The 23,687-nt window shown below is 39.7% G+C and overlaps 1 protein-coding gene across 2 annotated transcripts; it reads right to left on the reverse strand.

The window, feature by feature from the left end:
• Positions 1-9,324: 9,324 nt before the first annotated feature.
• On the reverse strand, positions 9,325-21,786 carry hat1 (histone acetyltransferase 1). Of its 2 annotated transcripts, none has more exons than XM_054616020.1 (11): positions 21,707-21,786; positions 20,866-20,937; positions 20,658-20,733; positions 18,785-18,905; positions 14,340-14,516; positions 14,068-14,189; positions 13,328-13,432; positions 12,837-12,943; positions 12,131-12,282; positions 11,615-11,731; positions 9,325-9,964 (listed from the first exon to the last, which is right to left on the reverse strand). In XM_054616020.1, the coding sequence occupies exons 1-11, from the start codon at positions 21,711-21,713 to the stop codon at positions 9,794-9,796; spliced, it is 1,227 nt and encodes a 408-aa protein (XP_054471995.1). In that variant the 5' UTR covers positions 21,714-21,786; the 3' UTR covers positions 9,325-9,793. The 2 variants fall into 2 exon arrangements, with proteins under 2 accessions (XP_054471995.1, XP_054471994.1); XM_054616019.1 differs by lacking the exon at positions 21,707-21,786 and adding an exon at positions 21,212-21,277.
• Positions 21,787-23,687: the final 1,901 nt, after the last annotated feature.

Raw genomic sequence — 23,687 nt, forward strand, 5'->3', positions numbered from 1 at the left:
CATGACATGAAGCAACGATTTTATGTTGTCTGTCAAATATACGGGGAACAAAAATCAATGCAACTTGACAGCATTACATAAAGAGCTTTTGTGCCTTGATATTTCTTTTCTGTCTGCGTACTTTTGTCTGGGGATGTACTGAGACGTTCTCGAGGCCCAGGGGGAGAAGAGCTGGCGAGAACAATATGGGAACCCGAGGAGGAAACTGCACATGTTGTCTTTTTCTCTACGATTTCTGCTGTGACTCCAAAAGAGGCTGCATCTTTACAGACCATTTCATACGGCAACATCATCCATCACTGCAGACAGGTTTGACTGCACCTTCTGCACAAATCCCCAACTTGACCCTCTAAATTCTTCTGAGATGAAGACGTTCAAAATCCACAGTGCTATTGATGTGAAACCCTTCAAAAATAATGGGATTAATGTGCAGAATTATAATCAAATCAATTTAACACGACATTGTTTTTGGAAATGTTACACTCAACATTTTTCTTTTTAATCTCACTCTCTTATTTTCGGCGCTCCCAAGTGAATTTTGTGGCTTTGTAATGAGCATTTTTGTAAATGAACAGTGATACATTGCATAAATTGCTAAATTGACATTTAAGTGCGCAATTGCATCAAAAACCCGTCCAATACAACCAAACTAAGTGCATCCATCTGCACATCATTAATTTAAGGAAAAAGTCCACAGTTTCATGGGAATATGGGAAAAAAGGTTTGTGGGGTAACTGACCAACCACTTACTGCAGCAGTGTCTATTTAATCTGATTACAGCTCAAACCCGAGTATAGTGTTGGTGACGTGGCGACAAGAGCTACTGACTGCCCAGGTGCAACCAGGGAGAGCTGGGTGTGTCTTTGTGGCCCTGTACCACTCAGGCATCACCCTGCAGAAACCTTCAGCCATGGCTGAATGCAACAGCCTCCCCACTCTGCCTCTCGTCTGGTGGAGGATCAGCGGCGGCTTTATAGCTGCCCGGGCTTGGAGGTGAACAAGTGGGGCTTTGAGGAGCCCTCTGCCAGTCAGTCGGAGAGCTCCAGCCCTCCAGCCCTCAGGGGTTAACCTCTCAGACTGCCAAGCAAAATACTGCAAGAGTCTAGCAATTACAGAGACAGTCAAAGGCCACACGCAATTTCCAGAGCTATTTACACAGTTAGAAGCCCCCCTCCCCTCCAGAACTGCCAAGAATAGGCAGAATTAAGACGGTAGAGAGGTATGGTAGGCTTTTAAATACACTGTGCCCTCCTATAGCTGCAATTCATTCACAAAGAAACTGATGGCTTACAGGAACATAATAATATGCCTGTAACGCACGAATTAGGCAGCATATACAGTATACAGGTATACACTGACAACATTTGAAATTCAGTGTTCTGATAGGAGCACCTGTTACAATATAGCAGAGCTCAAAGGAAGGCTTTAATGCACCTCTGGAAAGCTTACAATATTGCATCAGCTTAGTTGTAGGGGTTGGATAATATGAATAAAAAACACAATATCAATATATAAAAGTGATACAATAAATTTTCCGGAAAATCCATGTCGATGTGGATTTAAAAAAAAAAAACAGCCAGAAATGTTTGTTTTTAGATAATTAAGTCAATAACGTCAAATATCTTCATCACACTGATACAGATATCATATTTTAAAAAATCCAATATTGCCTTAAAACCATCATGCTTATTGCTTTTCAACTTTGCTCACAATGTCCTAATACAGTAGTTCCCAACGTTGGGGTCAGAATGTGCAACAAAGTACCAAAATACATCTGCGGTAACCAGATTAAAGAAAATGTCTAAAAAGTCTATATAAGTCCTTTAAATAAAACAGAGAATATCTTGTGATCAGTGGCTAGTACATTTTGCTCTTTTGATCTGGAGCGCTCACCGGCAAATGATGTGCACCAATGGTCTAAAACACCCAAAAATCATCAAGGGATGATAACATGGTAAATTTGCATGTTTGATGATTGACAAAATTATTTTCCTCACGGTATTTATTGTCTATTGCATATATTGTGTTTCTAGTAGCCTGGCTTGGTCCTGCTGTGCAGCAGTGTTTGATGAGCTGTGCAGTGAGTCTTGTATAAGAAACAGTTGTACCTCCTGGAGGGCCAGTGCAGCGGTGCTCCCAGCGGACCGTGGGGGCCCCAGCAGCCTCTAACCCACGCAGCTGTTCTACAGGTCTAGAGTCTCTCCAGAGCCCGACAGTTCCTCCTGCTTTGGGGACCGCCCGCCCGGGGGGCACGGAGCACTAATAATAACAACATCCAACATGCAGACCCAGGGTCAGACGCTATCGTGACCCTCCCCATCACAGCACCAGAGCCTGGACAGGAGCCAGGACACAAAGCCAAGCTGCAGCATGGGAGGGCAGGGTTAGGAGGGGTGAGGTGGGGGGGAGGGGTGGGTCCGTGGGTGGCTGGAGCTTTTCAGGTCTACTTTCACTTCCTGCTTTGTGCCCCACCACCACCACCACCACCACCATTTTGGGGGTGGAGGAGGGCTTGCAGAGTGGGTCGTTATGCGGGAGGGAGGGACAGGTCTTTGGGTTTGGGTGGATTATATTGGGAAGCTTGTAGGCGGTACGGTGGCTTGGATTTGAAAACGTGGAGGCTAGATGATAAATGATGAATGTCATAACTGAAAAGGATAATGTGCCGATGGTGAACTGCTGGAAATATCAACCAGGCAAAAGCAGTTCGCTTCTCTGCACCTGCGTGTTGCTATGGCTAACCCACACAGAACAGCGAGAACATCAGTATCTTAAATGACAGAGCCGAGAGTCAGAAAAATATCTGCTCATGCATCTAACTGGAGCTTCTGAGAGATACTGTTTTTTTTGGCTGGAATAAGCACTCATGTTTAAAAGTAAAAAAGGTTTTAAATTGTTGAATTTAACAGAGATCTTAATCAAATATTGTACATCATATATCATATATTTAAAAGAAGAAACTCAGGTGCTTCTACTTGTATGAAAAGTGAAACAACAAATTCCTGCTCTGAAAAACAAGAGTTTTTTAATGTTGAAGTGTTCAGAGTACAAACACAGAGCTCCGCCCCCGTCAGGTCCTGCAGGTCGGCCAGCGGTGCACTTGTGGTTTCTCACACACTGCATACGAGGGGGAATGCTTGGCCCTAATTAGCACCGAGCATCTGGCAAATGTCAGTGTGTGTCTGTGTGCAGCATTCCTATTTACTTAGTAAGCTTGCTGGAAAAAAAACCAAAAAAATAAAAAACACTGTGAGAGCGTCGCAGCGTTTCAGACCGGGGCCCTGGGAGTGTTTTGTTATCATATTGTGAGTGACATATGTGTAATTTAATAGCAGTCTTCTCACCATCCCCTGATTCTTGTGTACAGTTAAAAGTTTACTGAGCATTTGTCATTCTCCTGTAGGTCACATACACCCCCACCAACATTTTGTGTTAGCTTAGTAAAAAGGACTCTGTGTGGAGTTGTTCAAATCTTCTGAGTGGCCTTTCGCTGCTAAATTTGATTTTGTCAACAGTGGAATTGAGAACAAAAACACATCGACATCTATTCCTTCAACCTTTCAGTATGATCCCTGTCTGTTTACCCTGCAGCTAAATAACATTATAATCACTTGTGATTTCGGGAAAACAGCTGAAATTGAGAACATTTAAAACTGGACATAATCTCAATGGACTTCTTATAAATGCAGCACAGAAACAACCTGTCTTCTTACGCTTCTAATGTTGTTATTCCCCCAAGTTTGGACATAAACTAACTACATATCCCTTCAGATACTCATTGTATACATTAATCAGAACCATTTCAACATGTAAAAACCCAGGTGAAACCCAGGCTCCTGTATAAACAACAAAGATAAGAGTTCACAGTGCACTCGTTCAGAAGCTACAGTACAGCAGCGGACAAGTACAGTTCAGTCCAGTCGGCTTGATCTCAGCCTCGATCTCCAACCTGACAAGATTACACAGAGGCTTCCTGTCTCCTCGGACCCGATACCAATCTCAGTCTGACTTCTCGCTCCCCTCCCATGTGGCTCCGTCCCAACCTCAGATAGCACCAATTACAGCCTAATGGGACGGTTTTAATTAGAAAACTAAATCTAGGAAAGCACATGTTCATCCAACTCCACCGCATGGCTCATTTAAGAGATTAATACGCAGGCAGGTCATGCAGGACAAGAAAAGTCAGTGTTGAGAAATAAGAGCTAGTCAAGGCGGCCATTCATGCGATCAAAACAAAAAGCCCACTCCAAATATTTTCTGTTGATTCTTTACAAAAATAACGCCACAATTAAATCCTCCACGCTGTGCAGCACATTGACACGTGAATGTTTCCCGTTCACTCAACTAATAATAACTCTCAAATAATTTATTTTAGAGCACAAACTGAAAATTTGTCTTCCGCAGTAAAAAAAAGAAATAACTTCTGATAGATTTTGTTATGTCATATTTTAGCACTGCACGTTGAGTAAATGAAAACAAAATGCCACAGCAGGTTCAGTCATTGATGATTATATGAAGTATAATGACTCAAACCTTGTAGGGCAATTTGCATTTGTTTCAGTCAATTAAAAAAGCACAACAGAAAGAAAGAGGGGAGCGTAAAAACGTTTTCAATGAGCTACATCATCTTTATCTCTAATGAAGGACAGGATTATTTCTACAAACATGCATTATTTGTAGCAAAAATAACAAGTCTTGTCACTCTGCTGTCAATCACCATAACAAAATCCACTTCTTTATCTGCACCAACTGATCTATTTTCATGTCATCTAAATAGAAATCTGGCTTAATACTCGCTCGACGGCACCATGATCCCGAATCATTTAATCGACAGATGCAATCAAAACCACAAGCTTTGGTCGTACACAGATGGAAATCAATTACCGTGAATATTGAAAAGAAGAGGAAAAAGAAAACCACTGACATGTTCAGGACTAATTCATTTCATGCACATCTGCTATTTATTCTAAACCATGGTGAACATTTGTGTCTGTTTATTACAGGAGATAAAAAATCCCCTATGTAAAAACATTCTGTTGAAAAATAAACCACAATGTTTGCTATTTTTATATTTGCTGACACTAAAGTTGATTTACTGAAACAAATACCGTTAAAGTGAACGCTGCCAGAGGAATTGTGTCATATTTACGGAGACAAAAAACCAGCAGACGGGATGAGGGACTTTTACTACTAAACTATCAGCACCACCACTTTCATCACATCCTTCACTTGAGCAAATTACCATATCAGCAGCATGATCTGAAAGCAGTCCAAGAAACCACAATCTCTGCCTTCTAACGCACAATTAAAAGATGTCAAACTCGGTTTCTCTTACACTGTTTTGGTTCTGGCTGTCAGCGCATCAAACATTATCTTAAAGAGGACTCATTTATCGGAGAGAAAAAGGGACCGGCCAGGTTCACTGATGGTGAAGAGGGGGGCTCAGTAGCCTCGGGGTATGCGGGTATCCAAGGAGCACAAAAGAAATGTGAACACGATAAGAAAAGAAGTGATGGCGGGAGGGCTGGAGGGAGTGGGGGGGGGGACTCAACCTTTTCCTGCCCAACTCTCTCCTGGGAACCTGGGCAATAAGAAGCTGGAGCTCCTCCACACAGGTATCATATTCTACAGGTCCCTCAGTACAGCTGGGCTCTGGTCCAAAACTCCCTCCCCGTCTGTCTCAGTGCAGAGATGTGGAGGCGCCATAACGGTAACAGTAGCACAAACGCCAACAGGTGAAACCAAATATTCAGGACGAGCTTGATACCGTTGTTGTCATTTCACAGAATAATGGCATTAAGCCTTTCTGCCCGCTTTAATGCGAGTTACACAGAATCATTTGCATGATCTAACTCGCTCAAACACGATAGGAAATAGCGAGGAAATAGAAGCATTAATGGATGCTCCTCACTTATTTTCTTGTGAAATAATAAAAAGTGAGAGAGGGTAGATTGAAACCCATGACAGTTTCAGACATAAATCAACCTCCCACATCTCCACTCTGACACAACATAATAGACAGACTGTGTCCCCTTCACAAAAGCACAGCGACTGAGGGCCCACTGCTGGATGCACTGTAATAGCCTCGCCTGCAGGAGAAAGTGCACTGCCTTCTTTAGATTTCAATCCACTGCTCCTGAATGGCTGATCGACTGCAGAGGGGGAATATGCTGAAATAGACGTGTTGAATATTGCACTTTTCAGCTTGGATGTAGTTTTTTGTTTTTTTTAGCAAAACCTGCCAAATATATGACATATCAAACACAAGAAGAGGCCAATCTTAACACAGAAATGTATTTCATGATTAAGACAGGGGATGCAACAGTTTCATGAGCTGTTCCTTTTCATGATATTCAATTGGGACGGAAAATAAATGTATAAATGATGTGCATCATATCAGAAGTAGTGATGCAACAATTAATTTAGTCAACGATTAATCCAACAAACTACTACCCGTCGGACCAACAGTTCAAAACCAAAAGATATTAAGTTAACTGTAATGCAATGACAAAAATAAGCACATTTGATCACAATCTTGCAAATACAGTTTATTCTAAAGGTTGTAATAATGTTCTAGTGTGGTTGCACCTGTAAAATTGCTTCTTAACAAAGGGCTATGTGACACATTTCTTCTTTGTTGGGACTCCGTTGGTTGCTGGGCCACTGGTCTATCACTGGCAAATTTACCATAAAACCAAGCTTTTCAATAAAATAAAACAATTTCTTTATATTTTTGAGTTTATGCAGAGAGGTGCAATGGGAAATGGGGGCCCAAGATAGACTCAGTGTTTGAACTGTAAGGGGGAATAATTAGGAGCAAAAGGGGTTTCAAAACCTTCTGACAACAGCACAGAGGCCTGCAGATCGTCCAGACAATCACCATCCACACCAGTTTGTTCTCCTCTTCTGCAACTGATACCTGAGGCGCATCAACAACCTGCAACCTGACGATGGCTCCGTTAAACGGTTGTGTACTGCTGGTGGAATTAATGAGACAGCACATGTGCCTACTAAACAATAATGTAATTTCCCGCTAGCAGGTCAGTCGGCTGAGCTTGTGCAGTGCAATGTGAAATGTGCACTCATAGCAGAAAAAAACCAGAGAAAACTACAGTGAGATGAGGCCCCTTGTGGCCACGAGTGGATTCAATCAATCTGAATTAGAGATGTGAAGGGTTCCAAGGTTTTGTCTTGTTTCATGTGAAGAGGGAGAAAAAATTGAAAATTGACCCGGCAGCCTTCATTTAGTGGCAATGTGCTAAAGTATCATAAAGTATGATGGGTATTCATCACAGTGATCTGCACAAGCACGGGCAATACAGTGGCACAAAGGTTTTCAATTGAAAACCATAATACTCATTAGTGTAACACTCAACATCAGCAGCAATCAGAAGTTGCATTAGCCATGAGAGGGTGCCTGGACAAAATTACATCCCTAAAACGGCTCAAATATATAAAACACATACTGGAAAATGCATTAATCAGGCCAGCTTTATAGCAAAGGGAATATGCACTATTATTTCGAATCAGATCATATCCATGTCTCCTTGGTATACTAGGCCTCATTTAGGTGACATTCAAGTGTCAAACTGTTCAGTTTCTACGGCCCTGACTAGAATGACCATTAAAAACCGATGGCGGTTTTTTGACGGCAATTTCATGTTATTTATCAGTTGAAGATGATTTATCTCAAATGATGAGAAAAAATATACAGCCTACTTCTGTGCCTGAAAACAGAATATGGGAAATAAGTAAAATACATTTTTTACAAGATCATGGTTTTCTAGCAATAATAGAGCAATATATAAAATATGCTGAAGCATTTGAGAAGCTGAGGAACAATTTATTAAACTGATAAAGGGTTTTTTTTTTTTTTACAGATAAGGAGCCCAGTGTGGTCTTTCTGCTAACTTAACACCCCTCAGACTGTTTCAAATGTCCCTAACTCAACAAAATAAATGCAAAAAAATGTAATTAAGGACATGTATGCCATTTTGGAAAGAGGTGCTGAAAAACTTGGATGGTGCTTTACCAACCTCTACTCTTGTAAGGGGCAGGGCAGGCTTATTGTACATAACTAATGTTACTGCTATTAGCTAACTGTGTATGACATAAGTTGTTTGTTACTCCAGAAGGAATTGGGCAAAGACTAGAAGTTTAGAGATACATCTAGAAACCAGTTTCAGTCAGAAAGAAGTGAGCTTACCAGACCTCAGTGGTCAGCTCATCACTGGTCGAGGCAACATGAGCCGCTACTAGCATAACTATAATGGACATAACAGACAAGAAGAATGCTCTCAAAAGAAGAATGCTTTCAAAAGAACAATGCTTGAAAAAAAAAACAATAGAAAAAACATATGTGGTTCTGCTGCATTCATTTGATCATTATTAGCCATGTTAGCTACCACCGCATTGGTCTAGACTGAAATATCTCAACAACTGTTTAATGTATTGTCATGGAAACCTTCATGGTCCCAAGAGGATCAATCCTACTGACTTTGGTGATCCCCGATTTTTCCTCAGGTCAATTTTTTTAATTTATTTGGTGAAATATTGTATTATAAAATGTTTGGTGTTTCCCTGAGTTTACCCTAGGCGCCACTACAGGGCTGTCGCTATGGTTGAGACTTTTGGGTTAGAGTGAATTGTCCGAATAGATTGATGTGACATTTTGTAAAAAAATGTTTTCTCCTCAGGTTGAATCCTAATGACTTTGGTAATCCACTTACATTTCTTCTCACCATTAGGTTGTCACTATTGTTTTTTATTGAAATATCTGATCCATTGGATAAATGTAATTTGGTAGACATTCCTGTTCCCCAGAGGATTTGTAAAAACTTGATCACATGACCGTTTATATAATAATGTTGTCCAATAATTGGGTTTATGACAAAACACCTGAAAAACCAATGACATTCCCATCATCTTTGTATTTTGAGCTGATTAGCGAAATATTAGCAGCATATGACCATTTATCTGTGCCTATGTATGAGCAGCCTCACAAAGACGTTAGCATAGAGGTAGAATCTTATATCTTTTTTTTAACTGTCCATTGGAAATCTGAAAAATGATAAAGGTGTGGTGGAGTACTCTTTAGCATGCAACACCATAACGGTTTGAATAACTGACTGCCTATTGATATTGTTTCTGTCTTTTGTCTTTCTGTTTGTTGTTTCCTCGTGTTTACATAAATACAAGCAGGGTTGTAATTATTATTGTGTTGTAGTGTCAAAATGTTCAAATAAAAGTGTAATTGGAAAAAAAAAATACTGAGTTGCTGTTTTTTTAATTTTCTTTACTGCAATAAGAATCACACCATTTGAGCAATATACAAAACGATTTTTTTTATTTTCAGTATGAAGTGCTTCAAATCACATATTTGGAATAGTTTTGACAAAAGATCTTAAAAAAATTGTCTATGATGGAGAAGAAGCAGGATTTGTCTGCAGGGTAGTAGACCTCCAATAACCTGTGAAATATTACGTATCAGTTAATCCCACACAATGTGAATACACTCATGGGACAAACAGTAAGTCAAAACCCTCCAGCTGCACCGTTCTCCGCTTCTGTATCAACATCAGCTGGGAAAGAGACATGTTTTCTCCACTGCAATCTATCCACTGACTCCGCCACAATAAATCTGTAACACTCTTTAATGAAAACAGTGATTTTGTTACAACAGGAGAGCTTCTTCTCGGTTGCAGCTAACGTCTGTGGTGATGTGGGCTTTGTACAGACAGGGTAGACCACCTGTGTGTGTCAGGCTCCAGGCCAGCAGCGTTTCAGAGTCTGATCAGGCCTGTGTCGCAATCCTCTCAATGATTCTCCTGTAGTCTTCCACAACAACCTGATAACTCTTCTCCAGCTCCTCGTGCTGCGTCTGAGTGTCCATCTGATCCATGTGGGACACCAGCTCCTCCGGCCGCAGGCACTTCCTCATCTTCGTCATCTCCCTCTGATTCTTCTGCACAACATTAACAGCACAAATACACACAGGTGAGGTGTTAAATCGGTTCCTTCACTGACTACAAAGGCAAATAAATGTGCTTCAGTAATGAATCAGCAGATAGGAACGACGTTTTCCTAAGGAAGGTCATGAAGGGTTTATAAGCTACAACTAATAGGAGAGACAAATAAGAAGTCAAAACTGAGATTGATGTATATTGTACATTGTTATAGAGGATATGGCGAGTATAACCATATTACCAGTGGATTTTGTATACTGATCCCTAACTTGAGCTTTGAATCTTACTTGGCTAGTTACAAATGGACAATACAAACTCTACACTGAAAACATGTTCATACTTCATTCCATGTATGAATGACGAAATTTTTTGTGACAACAGGTCTGGTCACAAAGTATGTTATGCAAGATGAGGTTATAGCAATTTAACATTAGCAACTTATTTGTTATCATTCATGAATATTCAGTTACAGTTTATATACTTTTATACAGTAGGCCTTATTAAGACAGAAGTAAACGTTTGCAATGAAATAGGAAGGCTGTAGGTTTTTGATATATTGACGGAAGTACATATTCACTTAGTTGAGTGACATCTGCTGTTTAAAAAAAGAAATCCTGCACGCATATGCATGCAGACGTGGTCCCTGGGGAATTGGGGGTACGAGCAGAAATGTATAATCCCCCCTCACATTCACAGAGCAGCGGCTTCTGCCATTCGACTAACTACATGCTAAATCTCCTCAGGGAAGGAAAAACGCTCTGCATCTGGCCACCAGATCTTTTCTTGCCACTCTCCCAAGGAATTCCTACTTCCCGCTCCACCACATAGGTCATTTCCACGTCAAACTCTTCCTTTTTTTTCGAGACATGTGGTTACCCTGCTACCAGCAAATTCTCTAATGGCTGGTATGCAAAGTCTCATTGAGCAGCTCAAACATAAAATGTCACAAGCAAACAGGATGTAGGGGGTTATATGCTGGTGAACACAGATCTACTCAGTATTTCCCACTGTCAAGTCTGTTGAAACAGAATCACAGAAGCTTATGATATTCTGTTCACTAGACTTAAGCCTGCTACTGAAACTCAAATAAAACCTGCCCAGGAGGACATGAGACAATAACAAAAGCACTTTTATGAAAAGTTTTCCTGATGAAGTTTGAAAAAGCGCTGCAAAAATAAAGCTACAGAACTCTGAATAGAGACAGCTTTTTGACAAAGTGCTTCAAACGCACTTTCATGAAAAAAATATTTCTCCCAAAGAAATGCAAATCCAAACTAATGACATGTGCCTGAATAGAAAAAAAGCTCCAGCAGCAGCAAAACCGACGCCTGGTGCGCCCTATTGTGGCTGTAACAATACAGCACTAGTAATCTATCAATTTTAACAGGACTGAAGATCAATTTTTCCACTGTTTTTTAAGGTAACATAATAAACAGTGACAATAAAGAGCAGTAAGCTCCATATTGTATGCCACACATGGGGCCTTTTGCTTCCAACATTGAACAGCTGTAATGTTATGCTAACAAAAGGTAGAAGACTGCACACTGTATTCTTGCTTGATAGCAACAGAGTTGAAAATGAGATTTATTGAATATAATAAATCAGCGAATCACTTAGCCAAGCTGATGCTGTGATTATTAAAATCTCACCCTGTATGGTCCAAATAGCCTCTTCTTCACCTCCAAACGGTACTCTCTTGCTTTTTCTTCATCACTCATGTCTGTTGCTCTCAGGCGCAGGATTTCATACACTCGCCTCGCATGTTTCTGTAGAAACGGGAATAAATGTAATTAAAAGAAATTATTATTTTGAAATGTAAAAAACATTGGGAGCCTAACACACCTTCCAGCACAATGGCGACAGGAAGTCACAAGCTTTTCAGGGCTTATAATAAGAAAAGATACAGAGTAGTCAATTTAGATTTCAGATTCCACACTATGATGACCAGTGCCAATAACAGAATAGAATCAAATAGTATTTAAGGCAAAGCAGCAAGCTGGGATGGTAAACATAGCAATACTGAAATATTTGCATGTCTGAACGATTGAAACGGTGGACTTTAGGGTTTTACAAAAACTGCGATGGGCTTTCCCCACTATTTTATAGACAAAACTATTTATTGAACACAGAAAAAAATAACCATTAGTTGCAGCCTCATACATCACCTTGTTAATTTTCAACTTGTCTTGTGCCTCTTTGGCCATTTCAGCTGAGAAGCCGAGGTGCAGCTTGTCCACAGCGAAGGACTGCATGCCTTGACAAAACTTGACCAGCACATAGTCTCTCAGCTTCACGTAGCTCTCAGAGGGGTCTTCAGCTGATTAAAGAGACACAATTTTAATGAGTTAACAGTGGTGTTCCAATCATTCTCAATAAACCTGACACATATAACTTGGTTAAAAACTATTAATATAATGGTTAGTGTATATAAATGTTTATATTGGAGGAGCGGGAGAAGAATTGTTTGGGCCTATACAAAAAAGGGGGAAAACAGACATATTTCAAAACTTTCAAAAAACTATTTCAAGAAGCAAATTATATTTAAGAATGAAGGAATTGAAGTGAAGTCCAGAAAAACTGTTAGCAGGAACGTTCTGCCTATTCACTTTAAGTTCTTCCTTAAAAAGGATTCCCGTCTCAAAGGATGCCTCTTTAGTATTCATCCTCTGTCTCCATGCAGAGAAACTATTTCAATCCAGCTAGTTTCAATAGAGCCTCAGCACATTCTGGTATACATGCCAGAACCCCAGATTAACTCAACCCCTGGATCCACCCATCTGTGGACAAATCATTTGGACTGTTTGTGGGAGACATGAGCATGCTTATCTATGCCTTTTCAATGCAGTGAATGCTAAGAAGCATGATGCTCACCTGTGATGTCCTGCACTTTGGGCAGACTGCAGTAAAATCTGTGAACTGCCTCCAGAAGCTGAGCTCCGTGACCTTCTCCTTGGAACGGAGGCAGGATCAACATTTGGCTGTTTAGTCAAAGATCAGACATACATACAAACAAACAAAAGGGCCAATGAGGAAACAGGTTTGTTCAAAATAAGTCACAAAACTAGTTTACGGGGTTTTTATGTGGTAGTTCTGAGCAGAAACAGATATTATTTGATTGAAAGCATGAATTAATAGATTGTTATCCTGATCCATCAATGCAACACATCACATCATAAGCTTATCTATAAAGTTGTTTTCAGATACAAATCACCCTGGATTGGTAATGAATCAAAATCCGGTTGAATGGTTGGCTATATAAGCCAGTAATTTGGGCTCTTTGGGAAAAGGATAAAGAAATGTATAATTTTCCACTCCTTTTTCATACAAAAGAATGGGAAGGCACGTGCTGCCCCAGCAATTACCTTACACGTGGTCGGGTTTTGTCTGGATACACGTAGTAATTATAAACTGTCATGTAGCCAACAGTTGCGTAGAGAGTCTCCCCATCTTTATTGTACTTTTCAAATCTGCAGATAAAACACAAAGGCAAACAGGTCAATTACAGGCACACTCCCATGCAGTGTCCATTTTAGCCCCTCTGCTCTCGTGCCCACCCCCCAACCCCTCCGCCCCTCTCTCTCCCCCCCCCGACATCAGCATGTTAGAGCAGCCAGGCCCCGATTGGTACACCTGCTACAACCTGAATACATTATGCACTTAATTGGAGTACTGCAACTTAGAGGAAGAGAAGGGGTTGGAGGAGGGACTGAGCTCCTCAAAATCACTTCAGTCCATTTTGCCCATTGTCAGTATTAATAGTTGCCAGGGTAAAGAAAACACTGGCAGAGGCTCTTTTTACTGTTAAGACATTGTTCAGTGTTTCAAAAGACAACAGTATTCAATTCAGCTCTTGCCCCTGAAAAATTTGAAAAGGGCCTTTTGGCACAAAGGAAGCTCTTGCCTGATCAACAATTCTCTTACAGGGGAAATATAATCAAACTGGCCGGGTAATTGGTCACAAGCGCCACAAAGGGGGGCTTTGTTTTTCAATGACACAATAAAGGCTTTAGGGTAGGGGTGGGCATAGAGGAGGGTGTGTGCGTGCGTGTGTGTGTGTGTGTGTGTGCGTGGGGGGGTGATGTCAATTAAGGAGGGCACTCACACAAGAAAGAAGTCCCAACGATCGTCGTCTGCATCGATGAAACTGGCGGTCTCTATGAACCACATGAGGAAGGTCTGCAGGCGCTCGTGGTACTCTTGGAATCCGGGGCAGGTGATATCAGCCTGGGGGCGAATGCGGCAAAAGAAAAAAAAGTCTGATATGGTTTAGCCGCAAATCTCGTCCCTGCCATTAAACCGTAGAAGTTACAGCAATCCTTAAAAGTTACAAACTGATATTAAAATCTTTGGCGAGGAAGCGAGTGATGTTTGTACCTTGTGAATCTGGTACGTGAGTTCTCCCGCCTCCTCGCTGTGGACGGTGTACGTGTGAAGCAGAGTGCCGAAGGGTTTGAAATTGGCCTCTTTCTCCAGCAGTGAGATGAAGTCGTCGGTGTTGCAGGTGAACCCAGCGGGAACGATTTCCCGGATCTTTCCTTCGATATCATCTGGCTAGATGACACAATGTGCATGAATGTAATCATTCCACCAACCAATCAGGATGTTAAATGGAAAATCACCCTTGTATACATTAGTAAGACTGTGAGGTATTTTCTGATAAATTCAAATGTTAAACATACTTTGTTTTGTACACAGATTGTATTTTCATATACATTGTTGTCCTTAAACTAGGCAAGAGAGGAAAAAGTGCAATAAATCATATACGATATAACATGTTTTGTGCCAATGAAAAGAAAACCATTAGGCAATTAAATCTGTCAGCTGAGCAGAGATCACCGCGGCACCCTCCCCCACCTCCCCGGTGAAAAGACCACTTAAATTGGTACATTTAGTACTTATGTTAAACCATGAATATGTGATGAAGTTGCCACAATAAACACATTTCTGCTTCTCACTGGGAAATTAAATCTTATGAATTGATCTCAACTTAACAAACCTTTGGGGCATCCATAATAGAGGCCTCTCCTCTAATCCTGCCAAGTGAACCCAATCAAATGAATTTGCCCCTGCATTTTTCAAAGAGCCTCGGAGACAAAGGGGCCCTACCCTTGGACTTTTTACTCAGTGCAACCTGTGGTTAGTTCAGCTGTAATGTTTGCATTGTATCCATTTCCACAAGGATTGACATGAGAACACTTTGCTAAGCAGCCCTTTCACACCATTTACATGTGTGATGGGCATTATTTCAGCACAGAGGCCCTTGCTGCTCAGCATTGAAAACTGGGAAATGAAGAAGGTCTGAGCAAAATGCACTACAAAAGGCTAATACAACATACTGCTAATTCCTCCCCCTTTCAGACATCAGCTAATATCTAACTGGAAGTAATGCACCTGCAGCTGAATGCCTCTTAACCATTGTAATTGTTCAGCCACATTTCTAAGGAACAAGGACAATACTTAAAAGGCCATGGACAAACAAGTCCCTTTGTCCCGAGCACTCTCCTACATACTAGACACTAAATTGCACAGCCTTCCAGAATAGATGCCTTAGATTGGCATGAATATAACTTAACAAAGTACCTTTAGAACATTTTGTTAATGTCTTTGATTCCTAACAATAACCACAAAGGGAGTACAAACTATCTAATTTGTTGTGTTGGTGTTAAATCATCTCTTTAATCTACTCCTAAGACCATACTACATTCAAAATTTGCCATCATTTTTGCATGTTCAGAATAATTACAAGTACTGGCTTCATTTTTTTTTTTGTTAAAGTATATTTACACATCCACGTTGGTTATGAATGTAAAGGAAATAATAATACGACTACTACAAGTACTCAGTAGTTTCCTGTCCGTATGCACAAAAGGTCTGGCATGATAAATCAGCGTTTTCTGTGAGAGGTCCAGCACTACGTGTTTTTGGCTGATTTAAAGGGGAGAAGGTGATGCGATGATGAGAGTCTTGTATCAACGTGGCAGCTGCATAAACTCAATCTCTGCCTCCCCTCGTCTCTCGCTCTCTTCTCTCACCAGCTGCACGGCACCCCGACCGTCCACATGCACTCAGGGACAAACACTCTTCAGATGCAGCCTGAACTCTGGCGCTCCCCTCACTCTCTACCTCTACACCAGCTGCACTCAAACCCTTAACAAGGTGAACACTCAGGGGTCAACGCTGAACACTAAAGTAGCGGCACACATAGACAGTAAGCCAGCCATCACATTTCAGTTTGAATATCGGCTCCAAACTATGTTCCCAAAAAAAGTCTAATGGCTCTCTTCAGGTTTAAAAACAGTCAATCGCTTGCCATGGCAGGTTCTTTTTTTTTTTTTTTTTTTTTTTTTAGGAGTTGGCAGAGATGAAAGTAATGTTGGATGTCTATCGGATGGAACCATCGCCGTCACGTAGGGTCGCACATAATTTAAGTGCATCCACAAAAACAAGGAATCCTGGTGAGTTAACAAGTTGATCCCGCTACCACCAGTTGAAGGCCACATTGTCCAGTGAGGGAGCCCCTGCTGTTTGCAGACAGGACAGATGTCCCAGAGTTGAATCATTTGACCTCAATAGGGGCCCTGGCTAATTCTTGTACTTGTTTTGCATGTTTGCTGCATTGACAGCTTCAGGGAATATTCAAAGCTGCCTTTTGTGGAGTCTCAGAGTAGGAGCTAGCAGTACATTAAAGAATGTCACTTTACTGACCGTTTTTGTCTAAATGCTGGCTTTTGATAATATGTAAATTCTCATGTCTGGCAATTTAAAAGATAGTTTTCATACTAAGCAGTGCAACAAACTGTCAAGTCATTAGCGGACAAATAAAGTTAATGAATGCATTCAATTAAAAGCGTTGTCTCACATTAAAGAAGTATAAACCTACTGAAGATTAGTTTACAGATATTCAGCCTCAACAGTTCTGATTGTTGATGACTTGAGCAAACAATTCCCTCCTGGAAATACATGTACAAGATATCCAACAGTGTCCATTACTCCTCCTGCTGATTCAATCACACAAACCTCTAAAAAAATCAATTCCTCATGTTAGACCCCACGTACAAAACCTTTTTTAAACCCTTCTCTTCCGTCAGGGAGAAGTAGGATTAGTGTACTGGCACAGGGGGGCCACGGTGGGCTGAGATTTACTCTAACAAACCAGGGGATCTCTTACAGGAATAATGCCACCACCCAGAGAGGCTCTGAGTAACGTCAGTACGTGAAGAAACCGCATAATGGTACGGGAAGACTGCTCACAAAAGAGAACCATAGGTCTATCTGCTCGCCGTAAAGAATAATCCTTCTGTCATACAATGATATAGGCAAACACTCAGTAAAGCTGCCCAGTATTGATTTACTACGCTTCAGAGTATTAAGTATGTCTATTGCTGTACTTTGATGTGCTGTTGAGTTGTTTTCAAAACAAATAAAAACAAAATCCTGTTTCATTTTTAACGCCTGCTGTTAGTTTTCCAAAATCACAAATTATTTGTGACACTGGGTAACAAAACTAAAGTTTTCACATTGCACTCAATTTTGAACAGACTCCCCTTTGATTGTTTATGTTTTACCATTTCACAATATTTAATAATAGTGGTCATCAGAAAAGAGTCTTTGGTGTAAATGTAAAAAAAAAAAAAAATCTTAATATTAGATTTTGTCATCTATTCTTAATAATAATGCAATCCAACTGAACAGCACCACAAACTGATCATTAAGTTGAGTCAACACCTCTCTAAAAAAGCAACAGCATTTCATGGTGGGGTCGATGTGTTTCTGTTGATTTGTTTGACTTAAGTCAAAGATAGTATTTAGTAATCTGGCCAAAAGGTCTCTCATCCATTGATGTAGCTCCTTCAGACTCCACAGACCTCCTTTGGGTGGCCTCCCTCTACAGCGTCATCCACAAGCAGTCAGCATGCTTAAGTCAGATTGCAGCTGTGCCATATATAATTATTTATCTCTGACAGTTTTCCTGTAACTTTCCCCTGATTGTTACTTAACCCAATCACAGATTTGTTTACAATGGTGTGTAAGCTCTGCAACATCAGACAAGTGCTTATTTGCTTAGAGCAGACATAGAAGAAACATTAACATCCCATTGGATCCCAGGCATTAGACACCTCATGACTGGAAGTTCACATTTAGCTGTTGAACGCTTGACTTTGGTTGTCAGTCCTTTGCTTTCCATTTTTCGACATTACACACTGAACACCACAAAAAGTTCCTGAAATATTGGAGTTGGTTTAATGATGCAAGAGCGTTTCAAAATCCACCTCAAGACCAGTGAATTGTGTTATTATATACATCATATTTCAGCAGGGATGTAAGGTGTTTTGATCACACATTGATTCTTGTCCATGTTCATGGCATATTTAATTTATACTGGTTACAACTAGCACCACTTATTACACAACCTTGTTGAAAACGGGATTCTGATTGATGGTCAATTACAGTTATTTCTGAATAGCAGACTGCTGCTATGAATAACTGCTAAAGACGCAGTTCTGATCACAGGTAATAATATCGTTAATACATTTTTTTAACTCAATAAAAAAAAAATTAAGCAATGCTTTGTTTCAAATTAGCCATCTAATTAACAGGATAATGTACAGAGAGTGGCTCATTATCGCAAAACAAACTGCAACAGGGTGATGCAGGAAGCTAAATTACTCCTTACATGGTTAACAATAATCATATTAATAACACAACAGAATGGCTTACACAAGTATAGTAAACACTGATCCTGCCACAGCACTCATAGCCACATTTAAGGGTGCTAGAACTTCTAAATGAAATAATGAATAATGAAATGCATGTCCTACCTCCACACAGTCAAACATCTCTGTGACTTTTGAGGAATATTTCACTTTGAGGAGGGTGCTCAAGTTTCCAGCAGTGTAGAAGAGCTGTATCTGAAGACCTTTGTATCCAAAAGCGACCTCACTGCAGACAAAGGGGTTAGAATCATTAAAAATCTTAGCAAGGCTACTGTTTTTTAACTAGGACAGACATTTTATTTTGTGTGCAGTCTCAGATAAATTAATATCACAGGGACAATAACAACCATCTCACTATTCCTATTTAATGACATTCATTAGTGAATGAAAAAGCCTTACTGTAGGTCGGGCCTCTTATTTAACATAGTTTCATTGTTTCACTCACCACTACATCACTGGCAGTTTATGGCAAAATAGATTTCACCATTATGCAACTGTGTGATTGAGCTTTACTAGCAATTACGCTTGCTGAAATAATTAATGCCCCAATTACTGAGTTCCCTTTGAGCTGATTGCAGCAAGTACAAAAATAACCAATTGTAGTTTTGACTAATTTGGAAATGCAATTTAGATCATAACGACACGCTACTGTAAGCCTCCACAGACACAGGTGTCACTGCCAATAATGTAGTAAGTAGCAATGAGTCAGTGTGCATCACATCAGGGTTATAATGCGACTCTACAGCTTTTTGTGAGACTAAAAGGACATGCAAGACAGACCTTAGTTCATGTTCACGTTTTTATCTTTGAATACCCGAGAATAAACTTCCCTGCAACCTCTACAAAACTTACTATGAAACAGATTTGGTATTGGCATGAACTCAATATCAAAGGCCATCAACTGGATAGAGAAAATACAACATCTGAATAAATCAGGAGATGACTGAAACATAGATGAAACATGAGTGAAAACAGAAAATCTGTAGTGTTGGTGTGCTTGATGTGAGGATTACAAACATGAATGATCAAAGGGATCAGCAGGAGTTCAAAGGTCAGAGAGATTGGTTTGATATGGTTGCTGAATAAAATCGCTCCCTTCTCCAAGCTTACCCACGTTTATTGATTTACGATGTGATGGGGATGCAATTCAACAATATTGGAGAACATGCCAAATCCAACAAATACACTGGAGCCCTTACTGTTACCGCAATGGTGAGCTTTTTTATTTGAAAAAAATCTTACTATTTTATTGTACCATGTGCGACACACAAAAAGCTCAAATGTTCTGTTGTCCCAAATGGAGAGCATCGATTGCAATTATTTTTTATTCCTTATTCCGATTTTTGACCTGCTGATTTTGATTCTTATTAAATTGTTCCACATGTTTTAATGTTGTGACTCCACAGCTTATTTTGGACAGTTGGGATAAATTTGGAACTTAATGTCTTCTTGACGCAGGCAAGAACTTCAACACCAGTAACATGTTGTCTGCGTGTGTGTGTGTGTGTGTGGCTATAATGTTACAATCTGCCCAGATATGTGCCAATGTATAACATGTGTCAGTGGTGGCACACACGTGTAAATGTGACCGGTAAAAATAAACTTAAATAGGAGACGATCAGCTGAAAAACGAGCAGTTTCGACAGCATCCAATTGTTAGATTCCACAACTGGTGAATTTAAAGCCAATGTTACAAATGTGGCAACGGACAGAAAATGAATTAGGTGCATTTTTATCAGATACCAGCTTTTTTGATTGATAGTGGAGCGTCTCCGCCACAGATGCAGCAGTGCGTTTGACAGCTCTGGTGAAAGTTATGCTAGTTATTAGAGTAGCATCCCCGTCGCATTCACTTTTGAAAAGGAAATACAGCGTCCTTCTACATTAACTGTCTTGAACCACCTTTTCTATATATTACGTCAGCTTACACAACAGTTTTAAGTATGATAAGTAATGATGAGGGAAAAAAAATACTCACTCGTCCCCATAAATTTGGTGGCTGTACTCAGGGTGGAACGTGGTGCCATCATCCTCAACATCCTCCGCAAAGCGAACTGAGAGGAGAAGACAAGGTTCAGCCAGTTTATGTGAGAAAAGAGAAGCTATTCCCACAAAACATTGTTACTCCAGACATATTATCATATTACATTTACAAAACACATCAATTAAAACCAAAATAAACATACCCAGTTTCAAGCATATAGCCTCATTGGTGTCACACTTGTATTCAGCCAGTTTCTTCTCCATGGTATTTACTCCTGAGGACACATAACATAAACATTAGTTGTTTCCAAAGAACAAGTTTCTTAATCTCCATTTCATCTTGAGAGTTTAAATCATTAATCTGTTTCTTGTTGCATGATAACAATGGTGCAGGTTTCTTTAAAAGATCAAGTCAAAGTTTTCCTTTCCAATGATCACCTAACTGTCAGAGAGAGTTGGAAACATAAACTGTTTTTAGATTCTGATATAAATTAAAAACACATTGATGAAGACACAATTGACACACAATGACAAGTGTGCCATGAATACCTCTGTCACAGGGAAACAAATGACCAGATGTAAAAAGCATTTGAAGACTGAGACACTCTTATGTCATCAACAACGTGTTCTTTGATCATCTGCATGTGGAAGAAAACAAGCAGCTCCATCAACCACAACGCTATAACCCCCTTAATGCCAACATAGTTACATGAGCTTCACATGGTGTGTTATGAGGGGAGATGCATAGAAGCGAACTGACGGATGACAGCATCCATCAACACACTCAACCCAACACCCAGGCGTTACATAAACACACAAACACACTGTGTGCTGTGACAGCCTGGTAGCATGCTACTAGCAGGCAGGCCCCTACCGCTGCTTTGTAATGGCGTTAGCTTAGCTCCATTAGCCATGTTTAGACCAGATCACACGGGGCAGTATAATACTCCACCTGCCCTGAGAGCGGGGCAATCGTGCATGTTTTAGTAGACACACATTAAAGGAAGAAAGCAGCGTTGTAGCATGAGGCGTTGAGCCACTCACCCGCCATTTCTGCACCCTGATGTGCGGAGCTGTGTTGTCCCAAAAGACCCGCGGAATCAGGAGGACTTCCGGGTCCTTGTGTTTCCGTGGAAACAGGATGTAGTTCTTTTTTTTGTAATTGGCTCAATAAAACGACTGTAAAGCTTTAGGTTTTTACCACATATTAAATACGTAAAGTGAGTCAAGTGGCAATTTTGAACAAATAATTACTGGCTGAATAAACGTCAATTTTTTTTTTTTACAAACACAAAGTAATTATATCAGCTATTAAAGTAGGAAAGGTCATTATTATTATTATTATTATTATTATTATTATTATTATTATTATTATTATTATTATTATTATTATTATTATTATTATCATTATCATTATTATTATTATTTTTTGAACAATTGCACAATTCACAATTTTACAAATTGTCAATAATAAAACAGCAAATTACATATATTCTAACTAACATGCCAGCAGGGCAACTGCAAAGGATAAGAAAATAAAAGGAAATAAAAGCATAAAAATATAAAAATGTAAATAAATAATATAAAGACAGAGAAAATAGGGGGACAAATTCTGATTGTGTAATTGCTTACATATATCACAGGCAACATGCCATTACTGTTTGTATTGCCTTTTTGCTGGTATAGCATTTCATTATTTTTGTAAAACAACATGAAAACTGGATCCTTGGCTTTTAAAGTTACACTTAGCTATGTTTATAGAATTTGGCAAGTAGGATCAATAGATTTATGATATAAGCCCTTTTTCTCAATTTTTCTGTCATAGGTAAAGAATCCAAACATTACATGTTCATAGAATAATGCAAAATCTTTATACAAAACAATGATATTGAATTTTGAAACATTTCCCCATAACTTTTTAGAGTACTTTTTAGTTTGACTATATTATGTTTAGGCAACATGGAAGACTTAAGGCTAGGGACATATTGTGGACATGGAAAGACAAGTCATGATTACATCAAGTGAAATGGAAATATTTTGTTTTGTTATGCAGATTTAGAAAACACAATACATTTTGGATACAATCCCACCTCAATTGGACGAGTTAGTGAGAAATAATAAACGATTTATTCAGAAAGAAAGTGGTTAGGTTAGACTACAGCAATATCTCAATAAAAAACAAAATTGACTCTCCGGGCGAGAGTTGAATTGTGAACATCCCTCTGAGCCCGGGTAATGCTGTGCTATCATCCCGGCCTCAGCTATTCTGTCCTCCAGGTGCACCAATGTATGACCTACCCAGTCTTGTTTAAGCCACTGTAATTTTACCTCTACAGCAGCACTAGATTATCCCTTTCCTGAACAATACCATAGCAAGGCAACAAATTGTGTCTGCATGGAGGCAATACATGCTGCTTGATCTCTGAACTTCAACCTACAGTTGTTAGGACTTTTTTTCTCTGCAAACGCAGCGAATAAGAAAATCCCACAATAGAGAAGGAAAAACAACGTGTTACACAGTTTTGGTGCAGTTGATCCTCTAGTAGGCATTTTCTACAAAATTCAAGAGTGTCTGACTGAATTGGCTCGATTTGTGGCATGGATGTGTTATGCAGTTAAGCAGCAATAGCTGTTAGGTGGTAAAATAATTAAGACATTTAGTATATGGTTGGTGATTTTGAATGTTATATTGTGTAATAAGGAGTGACTGAGAAAAACACAGAAAAAAACACAAGGTGTTGAGATACAGTGTTGAAGGGTTGAATGTAACAGCCAAAATCTTAAGCAGAGGTGGAAAGTAACGAACTACAATCACTCAACACCTGGTGCAGTTGAATTTTTTACATTGTGAGACCAGTCAAAAGTTTGGACCCACCTTCTCATTCAATGGTTTTTCTTTATTTAAAAAAAAAAATTCTACATTATAGATTAATATTGAAAACATCCAAACTATGAAGAAACACATATGGAATTATGTGGTAAACAAACAAATGCTCAACAAACCAGAATATGTTTTATATTTTAG

This window comes from Anoplopoma fimbria, chromosome 16 (assembly GCF_027596085.1).
Source record: "Anoplopoma fimbria isolate UVic2021 breed Golden Eagle Sablefish chromosome 16, Afim_UVic_2022, whole genome shotgun sequence".
NCBI lineage: Eukaryota > Metazoa > Chordata > Actinopteri > Perciformes > Anoplopomatidae > Anoplopoma > Anoplopoma fimbria.